The sequence below is a fragment of the Tursiops truncatus genome, chromosome 6, assembly GCF_011762595.2.
Source record: "Tursiops truncatus isolate mTurTru1 chromosome 6, mTurTru1.mat.Y, whole genome shotgun sequence".
NCBI lineage: Eukaryota > Metazoa > Chordata > Mammalia > Artiodactyla > Delphinidae > Tursiops > Tursiops truncatus.
The window spans coordinates 106,510,422-106,523,244 of NC_047039.1; the positions used below are offsets into that span (position 1 = coordinate 106,510,422).

Below are 12,823 nucleotides of genomic sequence, written 5' to 3' on the forward strand. Positions count from 1 at the left end.
TTTTAAGAAGAATCAGGAGTGGGAAGGTTAAACCAGGACACTTCTCTGCTTAGGGAAATAGCTGGCCATGTAGTCATCTCCTTGACTCTGGTTTCCCCATGCTTCCCAATATCCCTTGAATCTTAGATGTACTCTCCCTATATACCTTAACATTTCTGAATATTGGCTCTGTCTTACAGTTGATGTGTACTCTTAAAACAGTTACACACACACATGAGCGCAGTGAATGATGAAGTTGACAGTGCAGCTTACAGTTGGCAGGGGAACATTCAGAGCTTTCTGAATCTTATCTGTGTAGTCCTAGGATCTCGTCCCTTCGGAGCTGCTTCTTTATCTGCATCTCCTCTGGTACCCATCTACTCCCTCCTCAGGCCGTAGCAGTGTTTCCCAGAAGACGGGGCGCGTGCCCGTGAGGGAGTGTGAGATGCGGATGGCCTTTAAAATTATCTTATATCAACCATAATAGCATATCAACAGATAGTATTGTTGAGAATAAGATTAAAGCAGGTGTATTAATCAGTCTTTGCTGGGTACTGTTGCAGTCAGCAAACAACCCCCCAAACCTTGGTGGCTTACCATACCACCATTTTGTGTGTCACTCAAGTTCCGAGTTGGTGACCGCAGGTTAATGCTCCATCTGTCATCTCTTTCTGGGACCCAGGATGCAGGAGCAGCTCCCATCTGCAACGCGCTGTTCTCAGAGTAGAGGGGAAGAGCAGGAGACCTGGAAGAAACACCCAGTGGCTCTGAAAGCCTCTGGTCAGACGTGGCAAGGCATCCAGGCCGGCCAGGTCAGTGTGCGGGGTGCATTCTCCTCCCCAGGAGGCCCTGGCCTCCCACCTCTCACAGGGGAGTGGGAACACACACCCAGGAATGGTAACTTTGAGTTTTAAAAAGTAGTTCAGAAAAATTAAATTTAAAAGGATAAAAATAAAATGGGATTTTTTTAATTTAAAAAGATTTTAAGTGAGTTTTCAGGTGTAAAGAAAAATATAAAGTCAGCAATAATACTGGAATAAAAATAAGTGAATCTGGGACATGAGATACTGTTTCCTGAAGTGTGGGAAACGTTGGCCTAGAGTGTCTGCTGCCGATCGTCAGCTCATCAGGAGCTTGAAGTCTCCTGGGACGGTTAGGGATTCGCTCAGGGATTTTCACAGGTGTTCCAGTGTGGCGGAAATAGCACTGCCCTCTGGGATTTAAGGCTCATTTTTGACCACTTCCAAACTCGAGAAAGTCGCTTCCTTTGCCTGGGATTCAGTTTTCCCAGCTGCAAAATGAAGCTCTTGAGCCAGGTGGTCCTTCTTGCTGCTCGGCCCTCCCACCCCCCTTCTGAGCACCTGTTGAGAGCCAGGTACCTGCAGGGACTGGAACAGAGGTGCTCCAGAAAGTTCTGCCTCAGGGCTGGTGGGACTCAGCGGTTCCCATAAGAACCTAAGAAAAAGTTTGTTGCTAGACGGAGCAGTTCATTGATATTTTTTATCAAGATAGACACAAACTTTTCTGATTGATAAAAGTAGAAAAGTTGGAAAATATATAAAGCATAGGGCAGAAGATAAGTATCACTCATAATCCCGTTATCCAGAGAAACAATTATTTTAGGGTATATATCATATATATTTATATATAAAAGTATATTTCTACCTAACCATCCATTATGGGGTTTTATGTTAGATTTATTGAGGTATAATTTACATACAATAAAATTCACCCTTAAGTTTATTGCGTATTTATTAAAACTATAATGTGTACAGTTAATGAGTTTTGACAAATGTCAGATCACATGATAAATGTCATGTAACTACCACCAGAAGTAAGATATAGAATTTTTCAATTACCCCCCAAAGTTCTCTTTTTCCTGTTTCCAGTCATTTCCTGCACCTCCCCCCAAGTCTCTGGCAGTCATTCATGTGTTTCATGTACCATAAATGGAATCATACAGTGTGTAGTTCTGTTGTCACTCGGTGTGATGTTTTCGAGATTCGTTGTTGAATGTCTCAGCAGCTCCTTTTTATTCCTTAGAATGTCCGCTCCATCTGGAGACCCGCTCCTTTTTACTCATCATTTCCAGAGCCTTCCTCAGGGCGAATTGAACGTTTGCACAGTCTTCCTCATGGATCCAGTGCACTTTTTCTAACCAGTCCTCTGTGACTGGATACTTCTGTTGTCCTCACTTCTCAAAGTTATACTTTGGTGAGCATTCCTTTAGATGAGTCTTTGTTCCTTAGGTTAAGTGTGCGTTTTTAAACATTTTGATGCGTAATGACAGATTGCCCACCAAAATGGTTGAATCCATTTACACTTCCACCTAACCCTTGCTTTCCCTGAAGCCTTTACCAGCTGGCTGTTGTTTTCCCAACTCCTTATCAATTTGGAAGGTGAGATAGTGAGCGGGCTGTTCCCCGTGTGGCTTGGCCACCCGGATCCCTCCAGTTCTTTCCTGTACCCACCCTCCCTCTCTTCTGTTGAAGTCTGGCTTTTGCTGATTGAGTTGCAGCAGCTCCCTAAGGACAGCATCTTTAAGGACGTGCTCTCATGTTACTACTGCCTTTTTCCAGTTTGTGGTTTGACCTTTAATTTTGCTTTTCCTTTATTTGTTGTGCCTTTGCCATCACATTTTAGAAAGACCTTCTCTATCTCATGTGTATTCTGGTACCTTCCTTTTCTTTAACATTTAAATCTGAATTTCTTCTATAACTTGATATACGACATGAGATAAGGATCTAACTATGTTCTCCCAAATTACTTATCATTGTCCTGGTGCTACTTATTAAATAATCTTGTTTTACCAACTTACTTGAAAACAATCTTACATTAACCTTCGTTGTCTACTGTGATATATTTTGTGGCTTATGTCCTGTTCCGTTGGCTTGAATGCATATTCTAATGAGAGAATCACACCTCTAAGTATTATACATGTGTATGTTTTGATATCCTGTCTTATTATTCTTTGTAGTTGATTTTCAAAATGTTCCTGGTAATTCTATCTCAACCTTTTAGCCAGTTGACATTTGGAATCACTTTAAGTTCCAAGGAGAATACTTTCAAGATTTTGACTGAGAAAATATTGAAGTTATAACTTAATTTGGGGAGAATGATCATCTTTAAAATACTTGATCTTTCCTTCTAGAAACGTAATACGACACTCCATCCATTCAAATGTTCTTTTATATCATGCAGTAAAGTATTACAGTTTTCTTCCTGATTATCTAATTCCTAGGTTTTAAATTTGTTGTTGGTGTTGCTTTGTCCATTATGTTTTAACTGGGGATTGCTTATATATATTTTAAAAGCTACTGTTGGTTTTTGAATATTCATTTTGTAACTGGCCACCTCTCTGTTTGCTTGTTATTTCCAGTAGCTTCCAACTGATTACTTGGGTTTTCTCTGTAGACAACAATGTCATCTGCAAATATGATTTTGTCTCTTCAATAATATTTATACCTCATTTCTTTTTCTTGCTTTATATCATTGGCCAGAATATCCAAAGCAGCAAATGATAGTAGCAATAGCTTGCATTCTTATCTGGTTCCCGACCTCAGTGAAGATGTTTCTAGTGTCCTGCAGTCAGGTTTAAGGTAGGCTAGTAATTTAAGAAAGAGAGGTTGATCATACTAAAGGAATGATTCTTCTATTTCTATTTTCCTGGGAGGTTTTCTTTTTTTAACTTTTCGTTTGTTTTTTGTTTGGGGTTTTTTTTTTTTGTTGGCCTCACCGCACGGCGGCATGTGGGATCTTAGTTCCCTGACCAAGGATTGAACCTGCACCCCCTGCATTGGAAGTGCGGAGTCTTAACTCCTGGAATGCCAGGGAAGTCCCAGTTTTTGTTTTTGTTTTTTTAATTCAGATGCTAATTTCAAGTTCATATAAAAATAACTTCAGAATCTATCCATGTATTATTGTATTCATACTCATTTAATTTATTGATATGAATCCTTTTATTTTGATGATGTAGCATTTAGAAAATTATTGCTATATTTCTGAAATAAATCTTATTTTACTATGGTGCATTATTCTTTATGGCACTAGATTTGAGCTGCTGTTATTTAAGTTAGGATTTTGGTATTTTATATGTGAGGTTGGGTTTATGCTTATTAAGATATTTTTGAGTGATCTAAGAATCAGTTTTTTCTTTCAAATAAAAGAATATTTTTAAAATATTTTAATTTCTGTTCTTGGGGGGAAAAAGAAAATGAAAAAACAATACCCTGTAAAAACTAAATGGAGTTGGAAGCATTTGGGGGAGCCAGGGGTACTTTGGGAGGAAGGACAACAATTTCAATTTCTTTCACAGTGATTTTTTTTCAGGCTTTCTGCTTTTTTTGGTCAGTTTTGTCATTTACATTTTCTTTGAAAGAAAAATCAGCCCTTTCACCTAAATGTTAAAGTTTAGTGGTACAAAATTGCACCTAAGAGTTTATTTTGATTTTAAAAGTAGCATACCTGTGGTCATATATATCACAAATGGGCTTTTTTTCTTCCCTTTTCTTAGTCATCCTTGCTAAAGATTTGTTTTATTTATCTTTTCAAGTAACCAGTTTTTTATTTGCTTATAAAGGCATTAGGATTTTGCTTTACATTTCATCATTTAGTTTTATTTTTATTAGTTCCTTTTTTCTGCTTTCTTATGGCCTATTCTGGGTTTTTTATATAGCTTCTTGGGTTGAAAGGTCACCTCATTTGTTTTCAGTTCTTTTTGATTTTTTGTAAAAAGTATTTAAAGCTATATAAATATTCTTGTGTATTGCTTTGATGGTAGTCTGATATATAGTACTCCCATTTATAAATACATAATTTTAGTTTTGACTGCCTCTTTGACTTAAATAATAGGAAACTCTTTTTTCTGAGTGATTGGGATTTTGTTTAGTTAATTTCTAATTTTATTGCATGGTGGTCAGAGAATATGACCTCTATAATTTTTTTATTTTTTCACATTTATTGGGTCTTTCTTTGTCATCTAGTACATGAACAGTTTTAGTAAATGTTCCATCGTCACTTGAAACTATGTCTCCTTTCTGTGAGGCACAGTGTTTGACGTACACACTACCGTTCTTTAATCAAATAGGAAGAATGGATCTATATCCATATGCATGTATCAATCCATCCATCATGTTTGACCAAAGGTGGTAGCGTTTATTGTTTTTTTAATTTCTTCTTGTGTCATTATCATTTCGATCATCGGTGTTGTTTGTTTCAAAGTGGTGTTATTCAGGCCGTGAAGGTTTATGACTGTGCATTTTACCTTTCATGAAAATAAAATGCCCCCTTTTTGTTCCAGTTTGTGTTTGGGGCCTTAAGTTCTATAATGTTCTTGTCCCACGTTGGCTCTCAAGTTCTTAGCACGGGCCCTGAGGCTGTGGGCCTGGTCACTCTTCCCTCTGCTCCGGCGGTAAGGGTCCGCAGGGCGCTGCCCACAGGGGCCTTGCTTTGGGCTTCCTCCTGTCCCAGAGAGCCTTCCTGTCCCCTCCACGTCCTCCCCAGCCCCTGCCCTGCGCCCTAGCCCCAGCTCTTCCCAGAAGCCATTTATCCCTGGTGACTCCTGTTGCCCCCTGGTTCCTCCTACAAGTGCATCCAGCCCACCTTTGTACCCAGGCGTGAGCACGGTCTCTCAAGTGTCCTTCACGTGAACGTCAGCTTCCCTGCATCAGCTTTGTCCACTCCTTGTGGACAGGAACTCTGCTCTCAGAGTCTCCCATCCCTGGCACATGGTACCAAGTCTAGCCCTGCTCAGTCTTTCTCTGCCACATAGTTACCTTGTTACTAAAGGGGCTCATTGCTGCTACTGGCTATTCTGTTCTTAGAGAGCAACATGAAACACCAGCTATTTCATCTTTCAAAAATTACTTTAAGACCCTTACTCTAAAACTTTGATCATCGGAAGTGCTATTGAAGCCTTGCACATTCCCTGGCGATACTCCAGGGACACACACAGGAATACCAGGCGCGGGGCGGGGGCTGGGTAGGGCAGAGCACGGGGGCTTTGGAGACCCCCGCCGTCCAGTAACTGCGGCTGCTCTCATTCAGGCTCGCAGGGCTCCCTGCACCCGTGTCACACTCGGGCCGTGAGAATTCACGGAGCCGTCCACTCATTCAGCAAGCAGTCACTGAGGAACTCCTGAGAGCCCAGCCTGGGGGCCAGGTGTGGTAGGTGACACACACAGTGCCTGGCAGACCCTGGGGACGGTGGGCAGGTGCTCAGCGTGTACCGCCCACCCCACTGCTGTGACCCACCACCAGAAACGTTCGAATCAGACGCTGGGAATCAGACGTGTTCGTCAGCTTGTGGATATGTCCTTGAAGAAGGCTCGGCGGCCACAGGCGCACAGCGCCACGTCCAGAGTGAGCCTGGCAGGTGGGCACGGCCCCAGAGAGCCGCGGGTGCTCTCTCTCAGGCTGGGTGTCTGACAGACAGGCACAGCCTCCCTGGCTTCCTGTCGTTAGCGTGGTTTCGGATGAGAGTGGATGTGTCCCAGCGCCTCCTCGCCAAGGCTCATTTCCACGGGAAGGCAGAGGCTCATCCTTCATGGTTAAGAGTGAAGACAGCCTATAACTGGGGCAGATTTAGACACTTCCTACCTTTCCTGCCCTCAGACCCCAGAATTTTCTGAACCTGGAAGGCCTGGCCTGGGCCCAGTAAGCCCTGAGCCCTGTGGGCAGCTGTGCCCGGGCTGGGATGACGGCTGCATCGTCACCCACACTGCGAAGGACTGGCTCCGCCTCTCCTTGGACCAGCCGTCCCACGGAGGAGCAAGTGACACGCTTCTGTTTGGTTTCAGGAATAATACTATTCATTGAGTGAAATTGCTTTGCTACAGGAATTTATTTAACTGTTATTCCCATTTTATAAATGAGGCACAGAGGTTCAGAGAGGTTAGTGGGTTTCCCAGGGTCAGACAGTAAGTAAATCACGACGGTGCCCCAGGGTGCGTTCGTGGTGCCTTCTGCAGAATTCCGTCGCAGCCTTTCTCCATCTCCTCTTGGTTTCAGGTTTCCTTCTCGTTTCCTGGACTGGATACTCCATGAGGAAAGTGCTCGGCCTTGTCAGTCTTCGTACCCCCAGCCTCCTGGTGTTTATAGCTTTGACTGCGAGGGCTCTGCGGTCAAGTTCATACCGCCTTTCGGTCTCCCCTCCGGCTGACAACCTGCGCCACGGCACAGTGGCAGCAGAGCGGCCCAGGCAGGCAGGCCCACTAGGTGATGAGCGCTGCAGGTTACCTGCCTTGTGTAGAGCCAGGACCCCAGGCCCTCCCTGGGAAGGAAGGCCTGGCTCCCAGGGAGGTGGTGGGGAAATTCCATTTCCTCTCATTAGGCTGCCTAACTGATGGCCTGCTGAGCTTGCAGATCTGTCCAGGGACTGGTGGACTCTCCCACGTGCTCCCAGAGCAGCCTGGGAAGCCGGCCCCCGGCGGTGTGGCACAGATGGCAAGCCCAAACGACAAAGTAAACTCCAATATGTCTTGGAGACATTGTCAGCCTGCGGCTTATTTGTCATGTCACAGCAGCCTCGTGGATCAGGGACGCCCCCCTCCCTGTCCTGTGCCCTCCCTGTGTGAGGATTATTTACAGGAAACTGGTTTTTGTAGGTTGGGGGGAGGGCACAGCGACGGAGCGTTTCCAGAATAGACGTTGGTCATTTTCTTTCATGTTTGGGAAGTGAATAATAATAACAAGAACAGATACTTACCTAGCATTTATGAAGTGTCGGCCCCTATTCTGAGTGCTTTACCCAAACCATTTCTGTACTCCTAACAGCCCTAAGGGGTGTAGGTATCATTAATCCCAGCTTACAGATGCAGAAATGAAAGCACAGAGAGCTTAGTTAACTTACCCATAGTCACACAGCTCAGGCAGGCTGGTCCAGCAGCTACTCAGTCGCCACACTCCAGTGTCCAGTGTGTGGTGGAGGCTGAAAGGGCAGTTGCCCCTTACTCGGGGCTGGCACCCGGGACTGAGGTCACTAGGGCAGCTGCAGGATCCCAGGGGCGTCTTGCGGGCCTGTGGGTGCAGACCAGCCACTCTCTGCAGCCTGAAATGCGAGACACTACGGTAGGGGCGTCTGGACCGTCAGGCCTCTGTTCCACCCCAGGTTGTGGCCTAGCTCCTCGCTGGTGACATCTTCGCATCACTGGAAGGGTAGGGGTCAGAGGAGGTGCAAGGGGCCCAGGGGGTCGAGTCTCCCCCAGCTCTGCCTTTCACCCCAGACTGTGATCAGGAGGCAGGCCCCTCACCATCTGGGCCTCAGTTTCCTCAGCTGTAGAAACAGAAAGGGAGGCACGAAAAGCGTCCTCAGAGAATACAGTGAGGATTCAACGAGGTGAATGGCCTGGCCCACAGTGGGAGCAGAGCGTGGGCTGGGGGCGGCAGCGAGGAAGAGCCATCGGGGCCGCACGGTGGGCCCCTGCCGAGGGGATGACCCTGAGGGCTGGCTGCACCTGTAGGTCCTTCGGTGCCCTGAGGAGGGGCCCGGGCGCCAGGCCACAGCAGGGCTCTCAGAGAAGCAGGCCCGGGAGGTCGAGGTGGGACTGCCCTCGCCCCTGCCTTCCAGAGGCGGGAAGAGAAAACGCTCAGGGCCTGGCTGGGCGCCCAGGATGCACCTGACTTATGCACAGATACCTGATGTATCTGTCTTTCTGATTTAACTTTAAAGATACGCCGTTCGCACAGCCTCTGGTCACAGGTAAGCAGTGAAAAGCAACTTAGGTGAACCGTGTGATCGTCCCGAGCTGTTTGCTGAGCTCACTCTGTGTGAATGCCAGGCCGGTTGGCTAACTGGAGCCACCTGGAATGTCCCGGGCTTGGCGGTGATGAGAGTCACGCTGCTTCACTCCTCGGACCCGCCTACCGCTCGTGTGACGGTTTGTACAAGAAATCCCGTTCCCTCAGCCCCTGTGCACAGGGGAGCAGGGCAGCTCGTCAAAGCCTTGTGCAGACGTTCGAAATGAGGTGCCTCGTTTTCCTTTGGAAGATGAAGGAAGGAGAGAGGTTACAGAGTGCCCGGGAGGGTCTTCATGTCGTGTGTGCCCATGAAGCTGTGTGCTCGTGTGGCCGCGTGCATACACGCAGGTGCACACCTGCACACGACCGGGGCTCTCGAGTAGAATTTGCGTTGTTGCTGGTGTTGAGTGTAGGCCTTTCAGCCAGTCGTTTATTAAACCCTGAAGCTCTGCTCCCCACCAGTCACTGCTTGATTCTGGGCCGTAAAAGGCAGAGAAGGCGGCCCTGCCCCGGCCAGGGGCTCTCCCTCAGGAGGCGGCACAGCTCTGCTGTGCACGTGGGCCTGGGGCTGGGGAGACGTGTCCCCCACGGAGCGCAGTCTGTGTGGTGATTTGGGGACAACCGCAGTAACAGATTTCATGGGGCCTCCAGGTGGTTTGGCTGTCCTGGAAATTGGTTCTATTCCAAATATTGCTGGAAATAACAGGGGAGCTGTCGGCCTCTGTGCTGGTGAATAGGCGAAAAGGGTTTCAGCCAGAGAAGGGCAGAGCTGTCAGAACCCTCTTCCGCCACGCGTGGGCTCTCTCAGACCTGTGTGTTTGGGGTGCAGTGATTTGGGGTTGGGGTGAGCTTTTTGGCCGAAGTGCTTGCAATAATAATTGAAATAGTAATTGAAATATCATAGGAGGGAGGAAGGAAGAGAAGTTCAAGGGTAGATGCCGACTGAGGCCAAAATAAAAGCACCGTGAAGCACGTAGCACTCCAGGCCTCTCTGCAGGCCGCGGTGCAGCTCTTTCTCTGGGACGAGTGACCTGCTAGCATTGGGCGGGGGGGCGGGGGGTTGGCTGCAGGACAGCGTGGCTTCATTTTAAAAGCCCTGGACTCGCGTCACAGCTCTGCTCCTAGGACAAGTCACTCACCTTCCAGCTTCAGCTCATCTTCTGTCAAATGGGGATTGTGGGACAGACCACAAGGAAGATGTGCTGAAGTGCCCGGTCAGCTGTGAGATGCGTAAGGATGGAATCCCGATTTCCTCCATGCAGCAGGCTTTCACTGAGCATCTGTTTTTGCCTGTGCCAGTGTCATGGACACAAAACCCCGTGAAGGCGCCGCCTCCCTGCGAGCCCTCCCCAGGTCAGCTGGTCCTCGGCATCCCTGCCCACAGGGTGGGAACTTCCTGGTGCGTGAATGGTGCTGGCAGCGGCGGGGGGGGGGGGATGAGTGGCGGCGGCCAGGGACCTGGCCAGGGCAGCAGAGACACCCCGAGGGCCATCCCCATTTGCCCCTGCCACGTTCTCAAGTTTGGAGTTTTATTGTCAACGCTACTGTTGGAAATTTCCGTGACTGTTTTCTGTCTGTCCCTGCGGACTGTGAAGGAACTGGGTTGCCAACATCACGGGCCCTGTGTGTGCCCGGGGCTTCGTGGAAGAGGTCGGTAGTCACACATGTGGGGCTCGAGTGGTCTCTTTCTTCTCGCTGCGCCACTTTCTCATCCACACACGTGTGCGCATATGCACACACACGCAGGTACACACATACGTGCACACCTGGCCCAGCCTTCTCTTTGGATCATCAGCGTTACCAACCCAGGCACCATCCAGGCCCCGAGAGGGCAAAGCGAGATAGAGAAGACGGATGTCTCTTGTCCCATCACGGAAAAGCTGCGCCAGGAGGAGATGCAGTCAGTACAGCCAAGGCCAGGCATCCAGAGATACACATGCAAGCGTGTAGCTCTGACCTGGTGCGACTCCCTGCCCATTAGCGCCTTCCCTTGGTGCCTTCAGTAGTTTGAAACCATCCTTCTATACCGAGACGTTGCCTCTCTGCTTTTATTTTCAGACTTCAAAGATTGCTTTTGAAATAGTTTTTTCCTATGAAATTCCAGAGGTTTTACACATATGTGAAAGGAGGAGCTTGGCTGTTAAAATGTGTTTGTCTGCCCCTCGGTTCTCTTAACTACAAAGGTTCTGAGACTGCCCCACTTCGTTCCCTTAAATGTTATACCAGCTACCTCACCACCATGTAGCGCGTCGCCCCAGCCTCTTCCCAGCGTCCCGCAGGCTGATTTCTGTTCAGCTAGAGCCCCATGGGGCAAAATTGATTTTTTTTTTTAATTACTGGAAGAAATGTTTTGTATTTGGGCACTGTTCACAGCTCTCGGTCCTCCCATGAACCCCAGTCTCGGTAACTGAGACAGCCGGTGCCCAGTGCTGGGCAAAAGGGGTGATGGCCCTGGTCATGGCCAAAGGGATTTCCCATCTAAGCGTAGGGGCAAGTTTGCGGTGGCCGGGGGTGTGGGCATGGTTGATTTTAACCCCTGCATGCTTTAGCCCACAAAGACCCAACTAAATAATTGGGGTGAGGGTGGATTTTTGTGCTTCTAGTGCTCCGTGTTGTGTTTTTGTGGTCATGGGTGATTCTAGAATAGTGAACTTTGACAGGTCGTCTTGAACATCTCGTCTGAATACAGTAATTAGACCATAAATGTTTTGATGGGACAATTCCCCAAGACATTCCCAAATGCTCAAATTTAAAAACAGCTCTTCAGCACATAATTTCTCCCACAAAATCTAGTAACGTAAAAGTGACGTGTGTTGGTGAACCTTTAGAACTAACGATTCTCTGAATAAAAACTGACATCATTTATAAAGTTTTTAAAATAAATTTTGTCATTTAAGTAAATTCCTCCATATATTACATCACCATTAATAATAATTTTAACTGTGGGTTTTGTTTATGTAAAAAGGAATTGGGCCAAGACCCAGGCTTTTGCTAATCAGGCTGTCAGCGTAGTTGGCCCAGGTTCCCATTTTGCCCCTTCCCGCGCCCCAGCTCAGGATGTTCCAAATGATGGCGTGACTCTAAAGCCAGCTGCCGAGGGAGTTCCCTGGCGGTCCAGTGGTTAGGACTTGGCGGTTTCACTGCCAGGGCCTGGGTTCAATCCCTGGTCGGGGGACTAAGATACCGCAAGCTACACAGCGCGGCCAAAAAAAACAATAAATAAATAAAAATAAAGACAGCTGTGGAGCCCAAGGAGCAGTTGTTCTTAGGCCACATAGAACCCAGAAGCTTCCTTTGCTCCGGGATATTGGGTCTGGGACGGTGATTGCTTCTAACAGAGGCCAGTTTCACCTGCACCACGTGTTTCTCCTCAGCCCTGAAGCCAGGTGGTGATGCCATCACCAGCAGCCTCCTCTGCCCACAGTTCCCGCTCCGACTTCCCTTTGTAAAATACGCAAGAGACAAAAAGGCCTCCAAAAATTCTCAAGCTGCCTTTAGTCTTGGAAGTGTTCCCGGGTCCCTGCTTTAAAGCTCCTGAGCCACCTTTGAGAATCTGTACTTTCTGTGAATATCCTCACACCACAGGTCACACAGCTCTTCAGTCTCACCCAGGCGCCTTCCTCTTTCCCTTGGTGAGCAGTCCTCACGTGGTCAGCGCCTGGCTGCGCCGGAGTCCAGCTGTGCCCTGGCCCCACCTCCCAGCCCACTCTGTGATTAAACCCAGACCCCTCTCCTCACCCTCCGAGATGCCCCTTCACTTTCTTAGACCTTTGACTCCCCCTCCCCCTCCCGCTTCCAGCACCAGCACCAGCAGGGGGCGCTTTGTGGGGCTCAATTTTTTTTTAATGAAGAAAGTTCAAGAAAGTTACTGCTTTGGGGACTTCCCTGGTGGCACAGTGGTTAAGAATCCGCCTGCCAATGCAGGGGACATGGGTTTGAACCCTGGTCCGGGAAGATCCCACATGCTGCGGAGCAACTAAGCCCGTGTGCCACAACTACTGAGCCTGTGCTCTAGAGCCCGCGAACCACAACTACTGAGCCCACGTGCCACAACTACTGAAGCCCGCGCACCTGCGCGCCTAGGGCCCGTGCTCTGCAACAAGAGAAG

The 12,823-nt window shown here is 48.0% G+C and overlaps 1 protein-coding gene across 2 annotated transcripts in view; it reads left to right on the top strand.

The window, feature by feature from the left end:
* Window positions 1-12,823, top strand: part of MVB12B (multivesicular body subunit 12B) — a 179,597-nt gene that overhangs the window by 117,528 nt on the left and 49,246 nt on the right. Inside the window, exon 9 of one of the 2 annotated variants that reach the window (XM_033858599.2) lies at window positions 6,988-7,458. The exons of the other annotated variant lie outside the window; for it this stretch is intronic. Coding sequence (XP_033714490.1) covers window positions 6,988-7,322 — 335 coding nt within the window. The 3' untranslated portion in view covers window positions 7,323-7,458. Of the gene's footprint in view, window positions 1-6,987; window positions 7,459-12,823 lie in introns of those variants that run through there. 2 annotated transcript variants of the gene reach the window in all.